The 27360-nt window shown below is 44.7% G+C and overlaps 1 protein-coding gene across 1 annotated transcript in view; it reads left to right on the forward strand.

The window, feature by feature from the left end:
* The first annotated feature begins 1613 nt into the window (after positions 1 to 1613).
* Positions 1614 to 27360, forward strand: part of STOX2 (storkhead box 2) — a 144568-nt gene continuing 118821 nt past the window's right edge. The window contains exon 1 of the mRNA XM_056855659.1: positions 1614 to 1977. Within this exon, the coding sequence (XP_056711637.1) occupies positions 1614 to 1977 (364 nt within the window). The remainder of the gene's footprint in view (positions 1978 to 27360) is intronic.

Raw genomic sequence — 27360 nt, forward strand, 5'->3', positions numbered from 1 at the left:
GACAAGACAGTCATGCTAGGAAAAGTTGAGGGCAGCAGGAAAAGAGGAAGACCCAACAAGAGATGGATTGACTCAATAAAGGAAGCCACAGCCTTCAATTTGCAAGATCTGAGAAAGGCTGTCAAGGATAGGACATTCTGGAGGACTTTCATTCGTAGGGTCGCCATGAGTTGGAAGCGACTTGTCGGCACTTAACACACAACACACACAGGTCCCTCTTGGCCACTGGCAGGAGGTATTTGGGCGGAGCCTGAGGAGGGCAGGGTTTGGGGAGGGACTTCAATGCCATGGAGTCCAATTGCCAAAGCAGCCATTTTCTCCAGGTGATCTGATCTCAGTTGCAATAGCAGATCTCCAGCTACTACCTGGAAGCTGGCAACCCTACTTATATTAAATAATTTTAAAACGATCCTTCGGTGCCTAAACGGCATTCCGAAACAAAAACTTTCCAGTAAAAGGACTCTGACAGCTTTCTCTCCCCACCCCCCCAGCAGGTATCCTGCGCCTTTCAAAAGCTGAAAACTCAGGAAGCACGTTTTCAAAAACTTTCAACACAGCATTTATGGGGCGGAAGAAACCGCTTGGCGCTTTTTATTGCTCGTTTTGGAACAATTTTTCGCCGCGCGCGCAAGAAGAGCGGCCGACCTTCCAAAGCCACGAGGGCAAGGCACTCCCATTGTTCATGTGCTTTCAAAAAGACCAGCGGTTCCCAAAGTGGGCAGTACCACCTCCTGGGGGGCGGTGGGATTTCCTAGGGGGACACTAAGAGGCAAGGGGGGCAGCAGGGGGGTGCTAGAGGTGGGCCCCTTCAACTGTGTTGTTGGATAGGGTCGGGGTGGTGGTGCTGGGGCTGAGTTTGTAGAACCAAAGTTTGTAGAACCAAGGGGGCCGTGGCCCGAAAAGTTTGGGAACCACTGAAATAGGCGGTTGCGTTGCGTCCACACGAGGATTTTCTGTCGGGAGCGCTTTGAGTGTAGGATCCTGCGACTGGATGGCCCTTGTGGCCTCTTCCAACCTTGTAGGGCTTTGTTTGTTTTTTAAATAATTTTTTTAATTATTTTTCTCCATTTAATATACCTACATATAAATCCACATCTATTACAAAAATTAATAAAGGTAATAAAAGACTATTAATAATAGCAGTTTAAACTTAAACTGACTTCCCCCTCGCTCTCTTCCATCTAAAAATAAATGGTATATACTTTTGCTAACAACATTAATCCCCATATTATTTAATTGAAATATACGTATCTTATTTAAAATTTGCTAATCTAGTACCTTAATATAACCATAGTACAAAACATATCTCAATTAAATCAAAGAATATTACATCAAAGAATATCCTTTAAACGGTCCCATTAAGAATTGATTTGCACAGTAAAGGCTTGCAGGGTTTTTGTAACCTGAAGTTTGGAGAAACTCCACGGGAGGAGGAGGAGGAGGGGGGGGGGAGGACCCAGGGGGCGGAGCGGCTCCTGGGAGCCCGGCCGGGCGCACACGTGCAGCCAGCGGCAGGCGGAGCCGGCGGAGCGTCCGGAGCGGAGTCCCTTGCGGCGGCCGCCTGGCGCGCAGGGCCGGGCTGCGCGTGCCCTGGAGCCGGCCCGGGCTTGGCGATGGCCCGCAGGCTGGAGAAGCGCCTGCAGATCGCACCCCACTCCTTGGCCATCGTGCTGAGCCCCCGCGGCGGGGCCGGGGCCGGGGCCGCCAAGGCGCCGCGGGGCGAGGCGGGCGAGGCGGGGAGCGAGCTGGGGCGGCGCCGCCTGGGCTACGAGGTCTTCGCGGACTTCAAGCAGGAGAACCTGCAGCACTTCTGGAACCGGCGGGTGACGGCGGCGGTGGCCGAGACCTTCTTCCTGGGCTGGATCGACGAGCAGGTGCTGCTGGTCCAAGGCCGGGAGGAGCACCTGGGGGCGCTGCGCGAGGGATGGGCGCGCCGCGCCCTCCAGCCGCCCGACGGCTTCCAGATCCAGTGCCTGGGTGAGTGGCGGGCGGGCGCGCGGCGGGGTGGGGGGTGGGGTCCGTGCGTGCCAACATGGCCCTGGCAACCTCAGCGGGCTCCTGGAGGGGAGTCCACAGACAGGTCGCTTTCACTCATCCTGAACGCTGCGCGGCTGGATTGCACTGTGTGAAAGGGCAAAACCCACCTGCAAACGATCGTTACAGTGCATTGAAAGTGGATTGTTCAGGATGTAGTAGAAAAGGGCAAGAGTCCAGCAGCACCTTAAAGACGAACAAAAATATTCTCTGGCAGGGTATGAGCTTTCGTGAGCCACAGCTCACTTCTTCAGATCTGCAGTAGGAGAAAAGGGCAAGAGTCCAGCAGCACCTTAAAGACGAACAAAAATATTTTCTGGCAGGTATGAGCTTTCGTGAGTCACAGGCTCACGAAAGCTCATACCCTGCCAGAAAATATTGTTGTTAGTCTTTAAGGTGCTGCTGGACTCTTGCTCTTTTCTACTACTGCAGACAGACTAACACGGCGACCCACTGTGAATTAAAGACAGATGGATTCACATTCTAGCTGTATCTGAAGAAGTGAGCTATGGCTCACAAAAGCTCCTACCCTGCCAGAAAATATTGTTGTTAGTCTTTAAGGTGCTACTGGACTCTTGCTCTTTTCTACTACTGCAGCCAGACTAACACGGCTACCCACTGTGAATTATGTTCAGGATGTGTGAAAGCACCCTGAGTTTTTGTTCTTTCCTTTTATCCCTTAGAAGCTCCTTGATCCATTGATCTTGAGCAGCATATATCTAGTGTTTGAGGGATATAAGGACTGAAACAAATCTTGCCACTGACAATGTAGACTTGGGATCCCTATCGCTTAGTAGAAAAGTTTTTGTTCTTGCTGGGCCGGACTGGATGAATGGGAGGAAGGGAAGGAAAAAAAGTCGGGGCATCCTTCTTGAAAGTAAGCGGTCTGTTTTGGAGCCAGCGTGGTGTAGTGGTTAGAGCGATGGACTCTAATCTGGAGAACCTCGTTTTGCTCCCCACTCCTCCGCATGAGCGGCGGAGGCTAATCTAGTGAGCCGGTTTGGTTTCTCCGCTCCTACACATGAAGCCAGCTGGGTGACCTTGGGCTAGTCACAACTCTCTTAGAGCTCTCTCAGTCCACCTACCTCACAGGGTGTCTGTTGTGGGGAGGGGAAGAAAAGGTGATTGTCAGCCGGTTTGATTCTGCTTTAAGTAGTAGAGAAAGTCGGCATATAAAAACCAACTCTTCTTCTCCTCCCCCCCTCCAGTTCACTTTCCATCCAGACCACACACTCTTGTGTAATTTTCCCGTGGCTTAATTATACTTTTCTATGTCTAGTGTCAAATTATATATTGTTGTAGCAGTTGTAAGAAGTTGCATATATGTTGTTACTTAAAACAGAGTTTTGAGTCCACAAAACTGTTCACCTTTTCGTCCTTGGAATCAGAAGTGGCCTTTTGTGGTCAGAAAAAAAAAATTCTTCTCTCTTCTGGAGCGTCGCACAGAGAGGTACAATTGGGTACAGGTTTCGCAGGAAAAATAGTGAGGAGCTCTCCTTTCCTTGGTCTTTCACCTTTCACACTTGACACATTAAAGTGAGAAACATTACCCAACCCCAGTCAAAATGTCTTTCTCCTGCCCAGTATAGAAAACTCTGTAAGATAGCTAGGTGTGCAGGGCCACCATTAAATCAGAAAGTGTGGCTGGCAGCTGAACTTCTCTATATGATGATGCATTCGCAATGTTTTAGTGTCATCTACAGTACCGATGTCACAGCAAAATGCCCCTTCTCCTTTTTCCTCAGTAGATTTGTGTATGATTAAATGTCAAGGATTCTTTTTAATGTGGAGTAACACTAGAAAAATTTCTTGTTTTCTTAAGAGATTTTTATCATCTCTCTAAATATTGGTTGTATTAGGAATGCTTCTTAGGGCATTCCCCCACCCCCAACAGTGAATGCCAGCCTCTGTTTCCCGTATTGTAGACATTCTGAAGATTTCTTTAGGGACTTTTCTTTACACTTTGAAGCAGTTTCTGTTTATAATGTTAGGTGCATGTGGTTTTGAGTTCTATGAAGTCTTCTCAGATCACACCTGTAGATTTCTCACATCTGTAGACAAGAAACTTTCCCCCTACTTTTCATTCACTCCATGGCTTGAACATATTAATGCTTCCATCTTTGCTTCCATGGGTGAACTGGAGCAAGTGGCTAAACATTCTTTGTTTAAAAATTGTTAGTCAACGTAAATGTGTTTGCATGGAGTGAAGTTGTCAGTACACAGCGAGTGGGGTGAGATGGTAACGTTGTGGATTTTGGTTACCCAGTTAGGCAGGAACTGACACTGATATAACATTGTGGATTTTTTGTTTAGTTGTCTGAAACGTTCATTGAGGTTTTTATGCCTAGGTTGTTAACAGCATGTTTTGTTTTGTATTTCCTTAATTTTCCAAACCAATTATGTTGAATTATTTATAATTGACCAGTCAGGCAGTTTCTCTTTAGGATGTCGGGTCAGCAGTTCAAATACTGTGTAATTTCCTTGATTTGTTGTAGGCATCCCCTCTGCCTCACTATCCTCAATATGGGTTCATTAGGTGTCTATTAGGTGCCCAATAAGGGCAGCAAATTGTCCATGTGATTTGATGTTCGATTGTATCTTTTCCGCAGCACAGATATTTGGTTTTTGCACCTTAGGAACTCAAATATGCTGGGGGGTCTCTAGATCGTCCTATGTTTTGTATTCTTGGATTGCTCTGCACTTTGAAAATGTTGATAGTTTTAATTCTGGAGACTTGATGGATTGATATGTGCAAAATGTCTCACTTCAGAAGAACATTGATAAACAGATTGTACAAGATATACTTTGACCGTCTCTCCCTTTTTTAAACCTCCAAGTTCCTTGATATTTAAAGGACATTATGGATGCTATTCTTTTCTTGAGTATAAGTCACAACATTATTTTGAAGTATGCTTCCAAGTAAACATACGCAAGTTGTCTATTATACATTTGCAGAGAGGACTTTCAGTATGGGCTTCACAGATTTGGCTGGTGTTGATAACCAACAATTGCTTCTAGTAATCAGCGAAACTTGGCTTTCTTACTTCCCGCTCTGCAGAGGCTAAGTAATAGTGCAATTGTAAGGGTGGGGCTGGGGCTGAATGGGCTTAGGGAGCCCTGCTGGAGTGCATATTTCTGCAATCGGCACCATCTGAATTACTTGAATTATTTAAATTATTAATTATTATTTATGTATTATGATTGTTTTATGGGGCCTGTTTTTAATTGATTGGTAATATCTTCATGTCATTTTATTGCTCTTGTATTTATGAGGTTGATTGAGGGGAGGGGCTGTGGCTCAGTGGTAGAGCCTCTGCTTGGCATGCAGAAGATCTCAGGTTCAATCCCCAACATCTCCAGTTAAAGGGACTAGGCAAGAAGGTGATGTGAAAGACCTCTGCTTGAGACCCTGGAGAGCCACTGTCGGTCAGAGTAGACAATACTGACTTTGATGGACCAAGGGTCTGATTCAGTAGAAGGCAGCTTCATGTGTTCATGTGAGCCAACCAACCCTTCCGCCAGCATATCAAGGAGATGCGCCGGTGTAAGGGCCAGTTACGCCGGCGCAGGCCCCCAGCAGCACTGCACTGCTCTCAGGTGCTGGTGATGCTGCGCGGTGACTGTGCACTGGCGCAACTCAGGTGCAGGGCTCTGTGCTGGCATCCCTGTGGGCAGAGCAGGGCATGGTGGAAGTTAGCCTGCTCCCTAATGCCTTTCAGCCTGGGAACGCCCCCTAACAGAGGCGCAAAGTTGTGCTAAGAAAAAGGCAGTGCAGCCCATAGGTGGCCATAGTGTCCCTCACTGCTGTGGCCACACCTATGAGGCCCTAAGCAGCTCTGGATGCCAACTGAGTGTGCGACCAATCATCTCTCTCCCCTACAGCAGCCAAGCCCCTCTTCCCGTCCTACGAAAACCCAGCCAGACGCCCCACAACTCACGAGGTAGGTTGCACGGCATGGGACAGGTACCCTGTCTTCTCAGCCAGGAGTCAAAAGGGTGGCCGTGTTCTGACAAGTAGGCAGGGAACCGTTTCTCCAAAATCCTTTCCCCTTGTCTGTGGCTGGGAGCTGCCCTAGGAATGCCGCCTCCTGCACCTGAGCACGGCAGCCTGTGGGGGTGGCGAGAGCCCCAGACCCCTCTATTGCCCTGCACACAAGGGGGTTTGGTGCTTGGGGATTGGGCCGGAACAGCTGCTGGGGGAGGAAGGCCAAGCTTTTATTTATTTATTTATTCTTCACACAGCCTTCCCAGCGAGCCGGGCTCAGAGCGGGTCACAGCGCTTTGGCTTTGCACTGGAATGGTATCTCGGGAAGTTGCTGGGCTCCCCCTTGGACAGGGTGCTATTGGAGGGGGGCGGAGCTGCACTGTGCTGAGTGGTGTGGATAATCACACAATCCTGGAAGAGCAGACCCTTGTGGAGCCAAGGCCCAGGTGGACCCGTCATTTGCTGTTGGTTTGGACATGAGCACCTGTCAGGTGAGGGTGTTTTGGGTGGAGTGTGCCTTTAACTAGGAGGAGGGGGCAGTGATTGCAGCAGAATGGGTTGATTGTATCTGTGCATCCTTGAGTGTTGGCTCAAAATGTCTTGTTTATTTTATTGTTTCCCTAGTAAGGAAATTATGCAGTATTGTATTGCAACATGTGAACTCTGTGATTAGTAAAAACATCACTTTTCCTTTAAAACCTATCAGAATCACTTTAGATTACTGAGAGCGAGAACATGTCTTGAGATGTCACAGGTGAGCATTCTTGAGGAGTAATTGTTCTAAACAAATGAATTGTTCAGTTTTGTTTGGGCCAAACAGACTTTTGAGGGTATGTTCCATTTGAAAGTGTATGTGCCTTTGTTTTTTGCAAGGTTGCAGTCTTCAGGATAGCTTTCTTTCCAAAGCAAGCACTTTCGGCGGTCAGTGTTGTGTATATGTTTTTCATATAATTATATGAAATAATTATAAGTACACTTAATTTTTCTTCTTAGTATTTTCCACCCACTCTTGCTTGCTTATAATGTAATTTTGTAGCGTAAATCATACAAGGATAAGACTTAAACATTCTTAATGAAGATGCTCTTCATTTAAGAACCCATCTTTAATTCCACTATGGTGAGCATTTGTATGAGCCACTAATAGGATATTAAAGTAAAAAAAAATTGAACTGTAAGCACTATGAAGACTATGAAGAGTGGTTACACAGTAATTGGCAAGTCAATCATTTTTCTCTGAGTGAAAGATCTGAGTAATCGTTCAGTCCCCAAAGGGGAAATCTTTCTGCAGCTATCTTTGCCTCTAATCTAGGAATTAGTGTACCTTTTTGAGTTTGTTGTAAAGAAAAGTGTGTTGGGAGGGTGGAAGAGGAGAGAATTTTTGCTTAGTTGTGTATAAAGTAGAAATGTTTAGAGCATTTAACACTGCATAGTAGAAAGAATTGAACTGTGGCAGTCCTGTTGTGTGTATAGTTGGGGAGTGGTAAAGGGTTCGTGAGCTGAACCTGATCAGTAATTACTACTGGGAGGAATTTTAGTGCAGTATGAAACAACCTCAATTTGCCACAGAGTATAATTTACTTAGAAGGAAGTCCTATTTTATTCACTGGGGTTTACTCCTAGGAAAGTGTTCATAGGATTGCTGCCTTAGCAGGCTGCTTGTGCACTAAGATCGACAAATGACAGCCTATGTGTTTTTTAAAAATCTTTAAATAAATAGATTGCCCCACTACACATGCAACAGGATGATGTGATGGGGTATGTGTAGAAATCCCATATTTCTAAAATAACTCAAAGTGTGTAAGTGGAAGGGGCCCCAATCCAAAGATCCATGAATGCTGCCAGCAGCAGATTTTGTGTCGGTTACTGAGCAAATGGCTGTCCATTAAGATGTCTAAGCAGCCTTTTCTTTTTTCCCCTCACCTATAACCCAGCATTATTTTTGCAGATCTTGAGGAAGGGTGAATGTGCTTTTAAATAAATGAGACCAGATCTGGATGGCCAGGCTAGCCTGATCTCATCATATCTCAGAAACTAAGCAGGGTTAATCCTGGTTAGTACTTGGATGGGAGACCACCAAGCAATACCAAGGTCACTATGCTGAGGAATGCAATGGCAAACCACCTCTGTTAGTCTCTTTCCTTGAAAACCCTACTGGCTTGCCATAAGTCAGCAAATAAAGTGCCCATCGTTATTCTATAGAGTGTGTTTTTGGGTATTGCAGGGACACCTGTGGATGATGGTGTGCGCAACTGGTAGCATTGTTTACAGAGACATATTTCATACACCTCCATGAATTGTCTGTTGTTGGAGACCTGGTCAGAAATGATGGATGGGTTATTCTTCCGCTGTGTCGTTTTCTCCAATGCAGCTGAGAGATGTCCCTTGTACGGGTAAATAGCAGTTGCTCACTTGTATGGAAAGAAAAGCATTCACTTGAGTTACATTTATAGCATGAAGCTAAATAGGTTTCCTGGCTGGTGGCTCCAATATCTGAAGTGAGACTTAGGGTCATCTCCTTCAAGCTTTGACTCTAGCCTACTTATTTTGTTCAATAGAAGTCAATAGGGTCTGGCTGTGTTCTCACTTACTTCTTTCGCTATCGCCTGTTCTTTATCTGGATGACCCAAGCATGGGTTTTGTTTGTTGGTGTATTAATAGACAGTCATAGGAACTAGCATCCATAAATGCATTTATGATAACATAATGTATGAAGAGTTTATATAAGTGTCTTGAAAGTAGATTCAGGACAGGATTCACACACAATGACCAACCATGGTAGAAAGAGCTGTTGTGTTCCGATATCCTTCTCTCATGAGTGTTCAGCAATCAAATAATTCTGTTTTATAACAAACTATAGTTTGTTGTTTTGTCCAAATCATCAACTGTGCTTTGTTTTATTCTCTCCAAACTAGCATCCCAAACTATGATTTAAACCCTGACTTGTAATGATAACTTGGAGAGAAGACAAGAAAACAATAGCTTGTCTTTGAGCAAAACAACAAACTGTGGTTTGCTGTGACAGTATTTATTTAACTGTGCAGGAGGGAAGGAAGTGCTCAAATTCAAGGATGGCCAAACTCAGTTCTGGGTTTGTCATTATGCATATGGTTTGTTACATATGAATCATGTGTTACCTTTAGATGTCAGCATGATTTATGGGAGCAATCCTCTGACTTGAAGCACATGCGTAGTTTCTAATGAGTACTCTTGGGAAAACAAAGTTTCAGGTTTAATTTTTGTAATATGTAGTTATCTGTAGACTTGCCTTAACACACCATGTTTTGCTTGTGGCTTTGAATGCTATTCCACTGTAGATACTCTCCCAGTAGTGAGCAGAATTATAGAGACATTGAGTTTTCTGATCATGTGGAAAATCAGGTGCATACTTTGATTTGACTATCTGCTTTCACTTTTTAAAAAAGCCTTCTTGGGTTCAGAAAAATGTCTGTATTTCTAATGTGAAGGCAGGGCTTTCAAAAGGTCAGGGGACAGGGCTTTATTGCCTTCCCCAGCTCTCTGTACATCCTCTCATTGTGTGGCTAGTATTGGGAATCTCTTAATAAATTTCTGGTATTTGCTTTCTTTGCACTTTTCCTTACACTGAACGGCTACACTCTTAACAGCCTGTAATGAGTTCATTTAGCAGCATGTAATTACCAGAGTTACTCAAGTGTTAGAAAATTGGAGGGTGTGTCGATGTGTTGGAATGGACTGGGGGTGGAACTCTGCACACTATTTTGCTGTTTGGAGGTCAGTTTTCAAAGGGCAGGACCTACTGAGAATGGCATGTGGAAAGATTGTGAAGTGGGGAGGAACTAATGAAGAGCTATTGGTGACCACTGTTCTAATCTGTGGGTGATATTTCAATGGCTTTCACCTTTGGCCCCTGTGTCTAGAGTGCTCATGTAGTTTAGAGCTCGTGGGCAGGACGGCTTTGACTTTTTCTGTGACAAAGCAATGACAATTAACTTGTTTCCCACTTCCATTAATCTTCGTTGCCAGACGTTTTTGCCGCTTGTCTTCTTCCCCCACGGGCTCTTACTGCTGTCTTTCTGGGAAACGCTGGTGCTTCACATTTGCCCAGTCATAACTCTCTCTGTAATGTTCCCTTTTCTTTGTTTGGATGCTAGACAAGAGACCTGCTTGAAAAAATGTCAGTATTAAAAGGCCAGGAAGGTATTAACATATGGCTGAAGCCAGTTAACAAGCTTTATAATTAGTTATTGGTGCTGTTCTGATGCCAGTTTCCTCAATTAGAAGCTGATCCCCCCCACACTATATATATATATTTTCAACAGAGATCTGTGTAATAATTAAACTGAATAGTGCCAGCAACAGTCTAGCAAAGTGAGTTTGGCTGGAGCATTGTCCATTGTTCATAGTTTACCATGCATGACGGTACAGGACTTAGAGCGCACATTCTCCCCCATCTGTGTTCTTTCTCCTTTCTTGGAATTAAATTAACACCTGGCTAATATCTGCTCTCAGGAATGGTGCTATATAGAATTTTCTGATCACTTTGTGGATGGCTATAGAAATATCCTGTAGATAACACTATGTAAAATGTTGTGACTTCATTGCCGGTCAGAAGGTTAGTATTGTCACATTCCTAATTTATCTCTCTTGAACTCTAAAAACTTGACTAAGGGAGTTCTGGGTTTCACTGTAATAAAATTTCTCCAGGTAAAATTTGAGGTACATTCATTCATTCCTGTTTTTTGTGTGCATCTCAGTACTGGCAACAGGAACAAATGGGTCTGACAATTTTTTTGCATTATTCAGTTACTTGTTGCAGGGATGTTATTCCTTCAGGCATAGCTGCTGTTGCAGAAATACAGCATTTTCAATAGCAGTTGCACAGCAGAATTTTGCAGCTGAGGAAATAATTATTTTTGTTGTTCCCAGCTAATCCTTAGTGTGTATGTGTTACTAATGAGAGTACACACACAGCAAGTTTGTCTTTCTGTTTATAATACTTGCAGTGCATGTGTGCACACACTTGTTCAAGTGATTTCCACCAAGCACCCAGAGTTACACCATTCTAAGCCCACTGACTTCATTATGGGGAATAATAATTGCATGGAGTGCTTAATTCTCCCTCTTCCCAATTCATTATTAGTCTGTGAGAGTTTGCCTACTGGTTTTGAGTTAAATCATGTGCTAGTATGGCATTCATGACAGTCCCCACTCTGCTATGGAAGCTTGCTTGGGCCAGTCACATAGAGTTAGCCTAACTTACCTCACAGGATTGTTGTGAGGATAAAATGAAGGAGAGGAGAACGATGTAAGCTGTTTTGGGTCCCCATTGGAGAGGACAGGGTATAAATGATGTACATAAAAGTCAATACATTTAAAGTTAAACTTTAGGAAATACAATTATTATAACCCACCTTGAGTATATTTTGTACATAATGTAACATCATATACATTGTTATACATTACGGAATCCACACTGAGTCTCTGTGAGAAAGATGGACTATAAATAACGATCATAATACTACATGCATAGTAGTATTGAAAATGTATTTCAAATAAATTCTCCCCGCCCATGGAAACTATTTCCCAGTCTATATGCATTGTATCCATTGTGGAACGATTGTCAAGGATTTTCAGAGCTGATAGGCGGTGAACACTGTATTTCCCTCCTCTTTATAAAGGCTGCCATTGTGTATGGAAGTGAACATGCAGGTGGTAGTAATAACTCTGAGAGAAAGCTGTTTGTACAGTGCGTACATTTTTCAATCGCGTGAACATCCTGCGTGCTTCATATAAAGGGAAGTGAAAGTTGTCTAGTGAAGTATTCAGACGTTCAGAATATGGCAAATTGTGGTCTCAGGTTTGTGCCTTCTGCACTTATACATGATGTTTGATTTTAGTTGTTAATTACAGAGTCGTATTTTCCCCAGGATTTCTATGCTGGCTGGGTAAAATGTGGTGCACAAAATCTCTGGGATGTTTATTTAGTCACACTAGGAGGTTTTCATTCTCCTTTTCTGACAGGTTGCCAAAGTAGTGATTCAGTAGTTCTCCAGTTCCTTTCTAATTGACTGTAGAGTACACCTGCGTTTTCTGTTCCACATGCTGGTTGGATCTTTTTACCTGTTTTGATTCCTGAAGCGGGGCTTGTTTTGTGCATTTTCTCCAATGGCTGTTCCTTTGATGTGTTCACTAACTTTTAAAGACTGCTTAGCTCAAGAACTCATGGAATTTTGGCCTGAGCTTTGTCCATTTCTAGAGGAGCTTTGAGGGGAGGAAACACTCTTGTGGCTGGTTTCTGGGAGATTTGTCTTACTGTTTTGAACTACTGTAGGCACTGAATGTGTAGTTCATTTCAGCATTAACTTAGTTCTGCTACACTAAAGGGATCCTGTGATGGATGGGCAAAGGACCTGCCCCTTTCTGAAAAACACCAATCCCATTTATTCCTGGTTGGTGTGGGAGCAGAGCAGCTAGTAGCCCGTCAGGATCCCTAGACAGGCTGCAGGAGCCAGATGGGAGAGAGGAGCAAAAGAAGAAAAGCTGTTACAATGGCCTTTTATGCATGGGTAGTATGTCCCTGGTTCGTCCCTCTCTTATGCACGGTTGGGTTTGTTGTGATGAAAGGCCTGGGAGTCTCAGAAGCCCTGCATAATCACCAGCAAATGTCCGGAAGCGTCTGAGTCCCCGCCCTTTGAAAACGCAGCATTACTCAGAAAAGAAAAAGGGGGGAGGAAGATTCTCCGCTGGTCCGTGAGACTGTGAATACTTCACTGTTTAAACTGATGAGAATGGACGGTATTGGGGGGGGGGGGTTCTCCGTTCGTCTCTGAGTCTGTGAATACTTCCTGAAAGTGATTAGAGTCAGGAGTTGGAGTTGGAGAATGGGGATATTTTGGGGCGTGGGAAGATCGACCCGCAACTTGACTGTGCACCTTCCGGTACATGAGATAAGCTCGGAACAAAACTTAATAGCGTGATAAAACAGGGAATGGAAAACCCAGGGAAGTTAAGGGACGGAAGCGAGCTGAGCCCACAGGGAGGAGAACATCATGACAAAGTAACCATGCGTAAAAGGCCAATGTTAACAGAAAGCGTATACAACTTCACAGAAAGAGAGTCTGCAGGGATCCTGTTTGAGTTTGTCTTGTGTGTAAGCAGGCTGAACTAGTGAATGTACGGGGATGGGGTTTGCATCTCCAGGAAGAGAACCTGTCTCAGGAGACCGTGGAAGTCTCAGAACCAGTCTTTGGTGATCAAGCAGCCTAACTTAAGAGATCTTTCTCAAAGCCCTGATTTCTAAGGGAAACCAGTGAAACATTTGTGTTTTCTGAGAGGAACTCACATTTACACTGTGAGAATCCTGAGGTTGAGCGGAGGCTGATATTCACCTCAAAGATACAAACTTGGCTGCTAACTGCTCTCTATTATTCTAAATTATCAGCTGTAACTTTACAAATGAATGGGCCTAGCAAGACTGTGTTATATCTGGACATAGATTCTCTCTTCTTTTCTGAACCATCTTATCCCTAGGTGTAAATTAAAGTTACTGTTCTTTTTTCTGTTTCCTTTATAGATGCTGAACTTATTTATTCAGAGGCCACTTAGTTAAGTCTGTTGGGTGCCGGGTTGGGCTAGAGACTGTATAGGTCAAGCTTTACATCATGCTATCTCTGTTTAAACATTATTTGAAAGACCCCTACCTTCACAGATGCCCTCAGCTACTTTCATTTCAGTTCTCCCGATATACATTTTCAAGTGCCTCCTTTTCTTGGGACAATGGGCTTGGTTTTTAAAAAAAAAACATTCAGAATTTGTAACTGCATCTTTACAATAATAGACAAATCCTGCTTAGTTAATTGGAAGATAACGCCCAAGTTAAATGTGCGTAGTTTTCTGAGTTTGGCTTGATAGTTTAGTTTCTATATAAAGCACACCATCTAAAGATTTGATGCAGTAAAATAAAATACAGCGCCAGATTTCTGCAAGGGAAACAAGGTAGTTGTTTGCACACATTCCTATTAGAACGTTAATTTTAGACAACACATTGTTTAGTGATTATGTTCAGCGGTTTATTTGTTAGAACTTGTTTGCAAAACTTCACCACACACACACCCTATAATTAAGGCTCTCTGTTTCATCAGGATACAGTTAAGAATTCTGTTCATAGTTTATAAGAGGTATATAGGCACAATGCCCCATTGAAGCAAACAGGCCTTGCAGCCTCAAAAGTTTGTGTCTGTCTTTTGCGATATGGCTTTAGGAAATGAACTTGTAAACATGTGACTAAAACAATTGTTACATGAAAACTTCATTTTAGCTGTTTCTTTAATGCCGTTATTAAAGCCAGTGTGGCGAAGTGGCTAGAGTGGTGGACCAGGATTTGTGAGACCCAGATTTGAACCCTCATTCTTCCATGGAAGCTTGCTGGGTGACCTTGAACCCAGTCTAACCTACCTCACAGGGTTGCTGTGAGGATACAGTGAAGGCGAGAAAAAGTATGTAAACCGCTTTGGGTCCCTGTTGGGGAGAAAAGAGAAGTAGAAATGAAGTAAATAAATAAATCTGCAGAAACAAGTAAAACATTCAGTTTACTGTTATAGAAAACTTATGTTCATTTTTTCTTCTGTTGCTTTCCTGTTCAACAGTTGTGTAGAATAATGCATACATTAATGCAAACACCCTTCTCGTAACTGTGCTGCAAGAAGATTATGTTTTTCCCTAACCGAAAACAAAACAAAAACCACAAACTCACACAGAGCAAAGTCTAAACACTATTTAAAAGGTGCTGCTTAGTACAAAGAAGGAGCTCATACACATTGCAAATCTTCCCTGTCTAGTATTAAGCAGGCAGAGTGGTGGTTGGTATTGGGACGAAAAGATGTCCAAAGCAGTGGAGTGTCTACTTAAAGTAAATTTGACTTGCATGCTGAATGAAGCAGCTTGGACAGACTACAGCCTTGGATTTCTGAACAGTTGCTTTAGTTTTACAATCCATAATTGTGGTTTTGCTGAAAGCAGAATTAAAGTATGGAGAAAACTGGAGTCTACTATCTTTCATCGAGTATACACACACCCCCTTTTTGTAACTGCTAATGAATGATAGTTCATAATTTTGTAACTTTCACCGTTTCTGATTTTGTCACGCTGTCCTTTGAACAGGTTTAATCGTAAGGTACATTATTTCACATCTGTATGTGGTAGGCCTGATGATGTGACTTTCCCAGTATATGTTAGTCAACTTGCAACATGAAGAGTGAGAAGTGTTTGTTTTATTTAATGTTTATACCCTGCTCCCCCCCCCCTTGAGAACTCAAAGTTGCATACAACAGTGTTCTCCGCGTCTTCCGTTTTATCCTCACAAAAACCATGTAAGACAGGCTAGGCTGAGAGCAGCTGGCCAAAGTTCATGCACCAAGTTTCCATGACAGAATGGTGATTTGAACCTGGGTCCCCAGATCTTAGTCCAGTACTCTAACCACTTCACCTTTCTGGTTCTCTGGCCTAGATTTAGAGTTATATGTGTATTTTTGTGTGCTAACATAATATGACTATTGAGAAGTTTTTGAAGTATTTCACTGATTCTTAAAAAAATAAATATAAAGAATAAGGTATAGAATCATAGAGTTGGAAGGGACCACCAGGGTCATCTAGTCCAACCCCCTGCACAGTGCCGGAAATTTCAAGCTACCTCCCCGCCCCCACAACCTCAGTGACCCATACTGCATGCCGAGAAGGTAGTACTGGAATTCTGTACCTGGGTAAATCATTCATGATTGATGTAGGCATGACTATAGGCATGTTTCTGCAACCTCGAATCATGTATTAAAAACATAGTTTTGAAGCAAATTATGTGACTGGAGTCTTGAAAGTATGGAAAAAATGTGTGTGTGTGGGGGGGGAGATCTGTCACTCACCCTCCCTGAGAGGAAGCCCAGACAAAATAAGTGGGCATATGTCTTCATAGAAATAGAGACATGCCAGACTAGTGTGTATACTACGCCTTTATAACAACAGCAAAGCAAGGCAATTCACAACAAGCGATATGATTTTAAGATTAAAATTCAAAGAGCAGTAGCTACATATAGACTCCATTTAACAAGATCTATAATGGGTTCTGTTTTTAAAAAACAAAACCCTCAAAACAAGTCCCTAACCAGAGTTTTCTAAGATACTCTTACCTCTTATGACCTATAAACAATCTGGCTGCCAACTCATTTTTGCTCTCAGTTGAAAGAGGCTCCTACATTCTACCACAGATACAGTTTGCTGCTATGAGAGCTGTATATAAAACTTGTGTTGTAGTTAGTCAGGCATGATTTAACTTGTGAGATTTGATCTGTGTCGACTTGAATGGAAGGGTGCCAGGTGGAGTAAGAAACTCTGCATCTAGTGCCCAAATCTGTTCTCCTCTGAGGCAAGGGCACCTTGAGCTGTGGGTGGTTATCCTTGCTCCGCCCGGGGAGGCAGGACCAATCTGAACTTCCTGTCTCCCTTGGTGGGAAACCAGCCTACCGGAACTCAGTTCTAGTCCTGCCTCTGAGGGGAGAGCAGTGTTTAGACACAGCTCCGTGTCTTAGGCTAGAATAGATCTTTTTCTCCTTCCTTTCCTATTTGTCTTTGTCGTCGTGTGGCTGTTTGTGTCCCCTTCCCAACCGGTTGTGTCCACCTAGCCTCCTACCCATACCTTCTCCTCTGTTCCCCTTCCTATGGGGCTTGGGGGTATAGGCAACATGGCGGACGCCATTTTGGAGAGGGAGGACGACCTCCTCTCTGTGGAAGATTTTCGGTCGGGGCTAGTCCGATCCGCCCAGAGGGACAATGTTTCCCCCAACGCCTGTGGGGTCGGATCCTTGGGGAAAGAAGCCTCACTGGGTTCCCACCAGAGCGGCAAGGAAGCGGCGGCGGCGCAGCCCAAAACCAAAAAGGCACATAAAGCGGCGCCGATCCTTGCCGACCTCTGAAAACGAAAGTGCGGCCCCAAGAACACGCAGGCTCGAAATCCGGGGGGGAAACCTTCTCCTCAGGCCTCGAGCGGATTTAAGAGCAGCACAGGAGTGAAAGCCGGGGGAAAATCCTCCACCTCTTCACTGCCAACCTTGGATGCGGTCCCTAGCAACATTGCGGCTCCCACTCCGACAGCGGTTCAAGATCTCCCGCCGGGAGGTGGTAACGTACCCACCCACTCTAGAAGTGGTGGGTGGGCATTTTCTAACCAGTGAGCAGGCGAATAATCTCGTTATTGTAGCCCTACAGAGACAATGGCAGGCCTTTCAAGCCTACCAAATGTGCCTACCCCCCTTCCCATGGTCGGGTCCCTGTGGGTCCCCATCCACCTCTGCCTCACAATCCTTCAATTCCACCAAGACTGGAGGGATTGATGAGTCCTCCGGGGCCTTTACCACTCAGCAGTGGCCCACTAAAGCGGCCTTGAAGGCACAACCTCTAGCCCTTGCCCATACAGGCCAGGCTGAATTCCCCTCCGCAGCTTCTGTCCATACAGGCCAGTCTGATTCCGTATCTTCAGTCAATGACTCAGGCGAGAAAAATAGGGAAGAAGGGGAATTCGATTCTGATGAAGAGGTTCCTCCTCCAGACGATCATCAGCCAAGGCTTTATTCTGGAGAGGATTTTCAGGGCTTGCTAGCAAAAGCTCTTCTAGCCCTGGATTTAAATGAGAATCAAGAATCCTCTGAGGAACCAAAGCCTAAGTATAAACAAGGGGTTAAGGAATGCTTTCCTAGAGAGAAAGTCCAAAATAACCTGGTGCCCTTTCCGGAATACTTTATGAGGGCAGTCAAGGAAGAGTGGGAAAATCCTTCTTCCAGTAAACAGGTTACTCCAAATGTCAGGAAGTATTACAATCTGGTCCCTCAGGGATAAAAAGCACATAATGCCAAGGCAGGTTAGAAGGGACAACCGTCAAGCCTACCCCTCCTTTCGCTCCTCCAAGGTCTCTCCTAGGTACAGAATGGATTGCAAAAAGGGTTCCTGGAATCAAAACAGGTCCTTTCATAAAGGGGGCAAGTATCAGAGACATGATCAACAGCCCAGACCAGAGAAAGGAGACAAGTTCCCCAAGAAGGAAGGCTACAACAGTTCCATTCCAGATGGGTCCTCTCCAATACAGACAACTGGGTGTCCCAAATAATATCGAGGGGTTACCTCCTGGAGTTTTCCTCCCCACCAAAGGATTATTTCCTCTCCTCCCCAGTTTCTCTCAAGTCAGAGAAGCGCACCAGGACAATCAAGGCGATTCAATACCTATTACACATCAGGGCCATAGAGCCGGTTCCCACTCCCGAAAGGAGAATGGGAATCTATTCAATATTCTTTACGGTCCCCAAAAGGAACGGGGACTGGAGGACTGGAGGGCCATCCTCTACTTAAAGCATGTAAACAGAAGGATGGTGAGCAGGCATTTCCGCATGGAAACATTATGCTCAATTGTGGAGTCCCTCCGATCATCAACATTCATGACAGCAGTGGACCTCACGGAAGCTTACCTACATGTCCCCATCCATCCCACACACAGGAGGTTTCTCAGGTTCGCATATGGCCACGACCATTACCAATTCAGGGCCCTCCCCTTTGGCCTGGCTTCCGCCTCACGGGTCTTTACGAAATCCTGGTCACCGTCATTGCCTCTCGCAGACAGGAATGTATCCAGGTACATCCATACCTGGACGACATCCTGATCTGTGCCCAATCCAAGGAGAAGTCCCTCGCCCACACCTCTCGGGTAATACAGACTCTCCAGGATCATGGACACCTAGTGAACTTCGACAAGAGTTCACGCAACCCTTCCCAGGTCATGGTCCACCTCGGGGTCCATATAAACTCAAAACTGAATTCCCTCTCATTACCCCCAGAGAGGGTAAACAAGTTGGTCTCCCTCGCCTCCGCTACAGCAAAATCCAGGAGGGCGAGGCTTATGTCTCTAGCAAGGCTACTAGGCCACATGATCTCATGCATAGCTGTAGTTCCTTGGGCCCACTTCTATTCGAGGCCCCTTCAGTGGCTGCTCCGTCCTTTCCAGAAGGACATCGCCCGAAAGAAGGACAAACTAGTTTTCCTACCTATTGAAGTCAGACAGAGTCTCCGATGGTGGTCAAGTCCTTCAAACCTCCGGAAAAGCACACAATACATCCAAGAGGAGCCGATCCAGCTTTTCACAGATGCCAGCTTGGAGGGATGGGTTGCCACCCTTAACGGGAAAATAGCTCAAGGTCGTTCCCTTAACGGGAAAATAGCTCAAGGTTCCTTAACGGGAAAATAGCTCAAGGTCGTTGGTCCTTGCAGGAGACGAAACTACACATCAATCTCCTGGAGCTTAGAGTGGTGAGGCTTGCGCTACTCAATTTCTCCATGTCACTTCACTATCAGCACGTCCTTGTGAGGACCGACAACACAACAACAAAAGCCCATCTGAACAAGTAGGGGGGCACAAGGTCCTCAGTTCTCTGTTTAGAATCTGTTCGGATATTCACATGGGCTCAAGCCAACTTCAGATCCATTCGGGCAGAGCACATTAAATGTGCAGGCAGACTGGCTGAGCCACCAGTACGTGGACGAAGGAGAGTGGTCCTTAGATCCAGACTCCTTTCAGCTCATAGTGCAAAGATTTGCTACCCCGGCAGTAGATTTGTTTGTCTCAGCCGACAACTACAGACTGCCAAGATTCTTTTCGAGGTTCTTCCACCCAAGGGCAGAGGGAACAGACGCTCTCCTAAGTCCATGGCCGAAGGAGTTACTTTATGCGTTCCCGCCCCTACCCGTACTCCCCAAGGTCCTCCGCAAGATCCAGCAGGAGAGGGTCAACGTTCTCCTCATGGCTCCCTTTTGGCCCTGAAGACAAAACTCCGTCAAATGGCGATCCAGGACCCTTGGTGGGTACCTTCAGCTCGGGGCATCCTGTGACAGGGTCCGCTAGTACATTCAGACCCTCAATGGTTTTGTTTGACCGTTTGGCACTTGAAAGGTTGAACCTCCTTGACCAGGGGTGTTCCAAGGAGGTCATAACCACCATCTTGGAAGCACGCAGACCTGCAACATGCCGCATCTACAACATGTCTTGGAAGGCGTTCGTTAGATGGGCCTGCAGAAAGAAAGTGGACCCCTTAACTCCGGGAGTCAATAACATCCTGGAGTTCCTACAGGAGGGCGTGCGCCTAAATCTTTCAGCTTCCACTCTGAGACGCCAGATCGCAGCGATTACCACAGTCATTCCAACTATAGGAGGAGTCACCATGTCCAGACATCGACACATCATCACCTTCCTCAAGGGGATCACCCAAATTAGACCCCCTACCATTCATAGGTTCCCTACATGGAATCTCAACTTGGTACTTAATGCCCTCGCAGAGCATCCTTTCGAGCCTCTTAGAACCACATCACTAAAGATGCTGAGATTTAAGGTTCTGTTTTTAGTGGCTATCACCTCGGCACGTCGGGTCTCAGAGCTGAGGGCCTTATCCATCCGGAAAGGCCTCTGCATTTTTCATCAAGACAAGGTCGTCCTGAGACCTGATCCCACTTTCCTCCCGAAGGTTAATTCGGCCTTTCATCGGTCTCAAGAAATAATCTTACCATCCTTCTGCCCCAATCCTTCCTGTTCCAAGGAGAGAACCTGGCATTCTCTGGACTTGTGCAGGGGCATTCAAATCTTTATGAACAGCAGACTTCAGAAAGACGGACTTCGTGTTTGTGAACATCTCTAATCCTAACAAGGGACATAGAATGTCTGCGGCATCCATCAGCTACACCTTAAAGCGTAGCATAGTGGAGGCCTACAAGGCACGCAAGGTTCCAGTACCAGAAGGCATCACAGCCCATTCACTGCATAGCGCCTCCACGACAGCGGCCTTCGACAAACAAGCCCCAGTCGATGAGATCTGTCGGGCCGCCACCTGGTCAACTGTGCCAATGTTTATCAGGCATTACAAGATAAATTCCTGGTCGTCAGCACAAGCAGCCTTCGGCAGAAGGGTCTTGCAGCACGTAGTCAACGAAAGTGCATAACCCACCCTTATGGGAGCTCTTATAGTCCCACAGCTCAAGGTGCCCTTGCCTCAGAGAAGAATGGAGCCTTGGCTATTTACCGTGAGGGCTCCTTCTCTTCTGAGGCGAAGGGCACCTTGCCCACCCGGGTGAAGATGGGTCCTACATGCAAATCGAGAGACGCAAGAATATCATAGTGAAGCTATGCTGAAGAACCGGAAAACCTGGATATCCTCTGTTCCTTTCAGGTTCAAATACGAGTAATGTTAGTGTTCATGGGGTTACCCTGTTCATTCTTAATGTTATGGTTACATGTTATGGTTGTTACTCACTCCTGTCTATCCAGCTAGGCAAGTTTGGAACTGAGTTCCAGTAGGCTGGTTTCCCGCCAAGGGAGACAGGAAGTTCAGATTGGTCCTGCCTCCCTGGGCGGAGCAAGGATAACCACCCACAGCTCAAGGTGCCCTTCACCTCAGAAGAGAAGGAGCCCTCACGGTAAGTAGCCAAGGCTCCGTTCTCATGGTTTCTGGAACAGGCCTGCATGCGCCACTGCATCCTCTGGCATCTAGCAAGTAGCGCTATGAGTGTCAGACCTTTTCTGAGCCCCTAGATGTTTGTGAGGTGCATTGCTTCGATTTTAATCCAGTGCATGCTTATCTGAGAGTAAGTTTGATTGAACAAAGCAGGACTTATTTTTGAGTAAATATGTACAGCATGACACTATTAGGGTCTTCACAGTCCTTGGGGTGGTGATGGTCTTGGTGGTATTTCAAGCCTTCTGGACCCGTCCTGGGTGATGGAAGAAGGAAGGAAAAGGGAGAAGGAGTCATTTAGCCATTGGGATAATTTCATCATTAATGAGCCCAAGATAAAAGCAATTCTATTAGTAAAACATAACAAAACTTGTCCATGGTGCTATTATATCAAGGTTGCGTCACTCGAGGTGCCCAAGGGTCAACAGTGAAGGGAAGAGAGAATTCAGAAGTACTCTGGTAATTTTTTAAAAAGTTGTAGTTACATATTTAATACTGCTGTTTTATTATATGTGTGCATTTGGTGTAGTGGTGTGCAGGGCATACAATATGTGGCTCTTTTGGCTGATGGAAATTGAGAATGTGGCTATCCGTGAGTCATGGAGTAAGCACCACTGCAAACAAACAAAAGAAGGATCCTGATGGGTAAATTCTAGAAGTCCTAGTTAGACTATTACTTCTTCAGTGTGCCACAAAGCACTGCTATCTTGATGGATAAACAATTTTATTTAACCTGTGATAGGATATCAGTGTGTTCTACTGCAGGGGGAAATTTGTAGTTAGGGTCTGTCTTTGTACTGTGAGTGCAACATTTGAGTCTGCTGTGTAGGTAGGAGCCAGCACTATTTTCCTTAAACCCTTATGCAACGGGGCATGTTGTATATCTTTAAAACAGGTATTTGTTAGGTTTTCTTCTCGGGTTCTTTTTAACCTGCACAGTGCTGTTAATCAACAGTTTGCTCCTTTATCACAAGACGTTAGCATGCATAAATCCAACATGTTTTTTTTAAATGTGTGTAGCCCTGAACTCTGCTTAGCAAATGATTAACAAGAGAGAAATGTTGGTTTGTGAAGTTTACTTTGCTTCCTGTATGAAGTCTATAGTTGCTGAGCTTTTTTCAAAAAATAAATAAATGTGTGTCAATCTATATTTACATGAAATGTACATGCTCTGGGTTTTGGTCCCCCTCCCATTAATTTATATCCATCTTCAGTTTTAGTTATAAGCAGGAAGAACTATCTATTTACAGCAGTAGATTACATTACGGAAAGGAAAGCATGAAAGAAAACTTTCCTTGTACCTTGATAACTGTCACAGAAGAAGCAGTAAGCATGTGCTTTTGTGTTTAGGTTAGGTATGGGTCTGTGAGCTCTGCTCTCTCACCTCCTCGTGACCCTAGAGAATACAGCCCCAGTTTCCAGCATGTGGTGTGCTGGTCATCAGACTCCAACTCGTAGCAATCTGGCAGCTTAACCTCCTTACCAGGCATGGCATCTCCCTGTCACTTAAAAGGTTTCAGTATTTGTAAGGTGGTGGGGAATCTCTGTGTTCCATTACAGTGGCATATCTTCTCCAACAAACTCCTTTGGCCTGATGAAATGTCCAGATTGCCTTTGGTCTGTTGGTAGTCCTCATGGCTTCAGGTTGAAGACCTCAATGTGCTTGCTATTTCCTGCTTCTGTCCACCAGGACTCCCGGTCTCCAGCCAGTTCCTCTGTTAAGAGCCAACCTCTTTCTTTCTATTCCAGAAAGGGTTCTTTACGTTCCTGGGAGCCTGGTGTTGCCCTGTAGGTCAAGAGCTGATCTAGTTCTTGGTGATTTAGTTCTAGTGGAACTTCTGAATTTGGGATGGGCTGGGGCTGAGGGGGAATGGGCTGAGCTGCTCCTCACAGTTCCAGTAAAATAACTGTGGGGGGACTGTGTTATCAATTTGCTGAGCTACAAGAGAGACATTTCATGATCTGGTTTAAGTCAAAGGAAATCTCCATGTTCGATTTTATATATTTTACCTAGTTATACATACCAAAACCATTTGCCATACTGATGTACAGTCACTTTTAATAGTGGGCTGAAAATAAAGTCCACTGTATGCCATAGTGACTATCTGGCAGGCATGACAGTACATGTGGAATCTCATGTCTCTTGGGTTGCTTTAGCATTTAGCCTCCTAAGTTGGAAACAGGTAGTGAGATGTTGCCAGAGAGGCGAACTGCAGGGTAGCCTTGGCTCTATGCCATAGCTAAGTCCTTGATCTCTGCTGCTCCTGCCAAAGATGTGCCACAAACCTCTGAAGCCCATGCCAGGTGTGGGGTCTGTGCTTCAGGTCAGACTCCCGTGTTTTATCCACACTTGTAAATATAGTTAATAGTGGAGCTGCTCCACTGCAAAAACAGATCTGTAGAAAACAAGTAATTTTTTTCCTGCAGGAAAGTCTCGTAGTATAATTACAGCAAAGGCAGTGCTACAATTAATGTCATATTTCGGGACAAAGGGGCAGTCTCATTACTGTTACATTTATTTTGCCTTTTGTCACATCACAATTAAAAGTAATCTGGAAGATTTATTCTGGAAAAAAATCCCTGAGTCCTTGCTTCCTATATGGAATACTGTTGCAAAGCTCCTAATAATTATAGGGTTTTTTTTTTTACCTTTCATCTGTAATTAACCTTTCTTCAATTTTGCCTTTTGCTTTTAAAAAACAGTTATTGCTCACAACAACGCATTTTCTAGCTGAGCAAGGATTACAATTATTATAGATTGAGGCAGTGCCAGGAGATTCTTATTTATTTAAAACATTTTAATGCTACCTTTAATGCTACCTTTCCACCTGATAAGGGTCCCCTGGACAAGACTATTGTCCTGTATAGAATGTAAGCATCCTCCATTCAGGCTGTATATTCTGTGTGGTCCTTCCAGTTCTATCATACTTCTGGCCATTCTTTGGCAGTATGTTCCTCTTATTTTCATTTTTGTTAACAATTCCTAATAGATCCTTGCTCAGCCATAAAGAAAATCAAATACTGTGCAACTTCTGGTGATGCCAACATGAAGGAGAACATGCCTCAGTGATGTATTGTGTGTGTGTGTGTAAAGTGCCGTCAAGTCGCAGCCGACTTATGGTGACCCCTTTTTGGGGTTTTCATGGCAAGAGACTAACAGAGGTGGTTTGCCAGTGCCTTCCTCTGCACAGCAACCCTGGTATTTCTTGGTGGTCTCCCATCCAAATACTAACCAGGGCTGACCCTGCTTAGCTTCTGAGATCTGACGAGATCAGGCTAGCCTGGGCCATCCAGGTCAGGGCCAGTGATGTATTAGGGAGAGAAAATTGCTGTTAGCACAGGGGCATGTTAGCAACTGGGTGATATCTCTGACGTTCTGAAGTAAAGATTATTAAGGCAGAAGTAGTAAAATAGTGATAGACGTTAGAAGTGAAAATGTTTATGCTGTTCAGCATATCATAGAGCATGGGGGCGGATAATGTATATACAAAATTTTTAATCTTTCCAAGGTCCCCCCAAAAATCTTTGGTTGGTACTTATTCTAAAGCTGTTGGCTGAAGTAGTTTTATATGCACATGCATTGTATGAAATTGACTCCAAACTGGATCAGTAGGTATGTTGGTCAGAAGACTGAGCTAGATTGTGAAGCTGGAGGGTGAGAGATTCAAAACAAATAAAAGGAAGTATTTCTTCACACAACGCGTAGTCAAATTGTGGAACTTCCTGCCCCAGGATGTGGTGATGGCTGCCAACTTGGAAGGCTTTAAGAGGGGAGTGGACATATTCATGGGAGATAGGGCTGTTCATGGCTACTAGTAAAAATGGCTACTAGTCATGATGCATACCTATTCTCTCCAGGATCAGAGGAGCATGCCGAATATATTAGGTGCTGTGGAACACAGGCAGGACAATGCTGCTGCAGTTGTGGGCAGGTCTGTGCTGGGCCCTTCAGACTTGAGGGCCCTGCTGGCTCAGGATGGGAAGGATTGGAGAGTCTGTCTCACTGGGAGGGTCTGCCAAGGCAGGGCTTGGGGGCTGGTTGTCCTCTTCCTCTGAGGACTCCTCTTCCCATGCTAACCCATGACATGATGTTAAGGCTTTAATCTATTCAGTGGATATATCCATTTATCCTTTGTTGTCCCCCCCCCGTTTTATTGACATTTTCAACGCTCTTCTAAGCTGTACAGCATGTAAACAAACTTTTCATCCTAGAAATTTCATCTTCTGTTTCCCAAGATGATCCAAATTGAATGAAAATGTCTTGAGATTTCTTTTCTCTCTCTTTAAGTAAGAAGAGACATGTCTAGTTCACATCTTGATTGTTTTTTTTTTTTTTTGGCGGCCCAACAATGCTTTCTTGGTTGCCTCTATCCTAACAGAAGAATGTTAACATGAGTGTTGCCAGGTGCTCATTGAAGTACCACAGGTTTGATCTCCTTTTATTAAATTTCCTCTTATCGCATGAACCAAATCTTCAAAGCATGATGCGCTCACTCTTCACATTATATACTCCTTCAGTGGCCAAGAACATTATCATAAAATTGCCTACTACTATTTGGGAGGATGCCTGCCAGATTAATCAAGGTTAATGGGTTGTAGGAGGCTGTAGTAAAGGAGCTGTACCTGCAGAATATCTTTCTCAGTGTAGTAGCTAATTGCTTTACGACTGCTTTCATAATTTGTTTGAATACAGACTTGCTTTGTATCTTGCTAGTATACCCTGAAGCTCATTGTACTCAGTAATGTTATAAAAGTTTATTGCCGTATATTAGCATCAAATGGTGGTTGAAGCTAAATATCTGTCTCTTGTCTCCTAAACTATTCAATATATCAATCAAGACAACATGTGCTTAGGAGATGATCTTTTGTTCTACTACAGCAGACATATTTTGGTAATCAACATTACTAACCCACACTCCATCATTACTACTTCTTCACTGTCTGTACCATTGGTCCTTCTTCCCACTGTAACTTTGTATTGTTTGTACAGCACTTTCAAAACTTCTTTTTTGTTAAGCCTACTCCTTATATATCTATCTTGGTATCCTTTTTGGCCTTCATGGCTTACTAGGGTTGCCAACCTCCAGGTAGGGATCTCTTGCTATTACAACTGATCTCCAGCTGATAGAGATCAGTTCCCCTGGAGAAAATGGCCTCTTTGGCAATTGGACTCTATGGCATTGAAGTCCCTTCTCTCCCCAAACCCCGCCCTCCTCTGGCTCCATTCTAAAAATATCCTGCCGGTGGCAAAGAGGGACCTGGCAACTCTACCTGTGAAGTAGGTCATGCTGAAGTAGGTCAGTCAGTGAGCTTCCATGGAAGAGTGGGAATTCAGACATGGATCTCCTAGATCCTAGGTAAGGTAAAGGTCCCCTGTGCATGCACCGGGTCATTCCTGACCTATGGGGTGACGTCACATCCCGACGTTTACTAGGCAGACTTTGTTTACGGGGTGGTTTGGCAGTGCCTTCCCCAGTCATCTTCCCTTTACCCCCAGCAAGCTGAGTACTCATTTTACCGGCCTTGGAAAGGATGGAAGGCTGAGTCAACCTTGAGCCGGCTACCTGGAACCAACTTCCGTTGGGATCAAACTCAGGTCGTGAGCACAGCTTGGACTGCAGTACTGCAGCTTACCACTCTGAAACTGTTGTGACACGCCTCTACTCTGAAATATCCTTCAGAACCTTCACAGTTGCTTGGAGGGGTGAGGAGGGGGAGAGAAAGGAACAGCTTAAAGCTACGTATATTTAACTTGACCACTCATTACCTTGGATATTGCTTTCAGCAACGGTAATACTTATTTACTTCATTTATACCTTCTCTTTCTTGCCA

The sequence above is a fragment of the Euleptes europaea genome, chromosome 9, assembly GCF_029931775.1.
Source record: "Euleptes europaea isolate rEulEur1 chromosome 9, rEulEur1.hap1, whole genome shotgun sequence".
Taxonomy (NCBI): domain Eukaryota; kingdom Metazoa; phylum Chordata; class Lepidosauria; order Squamata; family Sphaerodactylidae; genus Euleptes; species Euleptes europaea.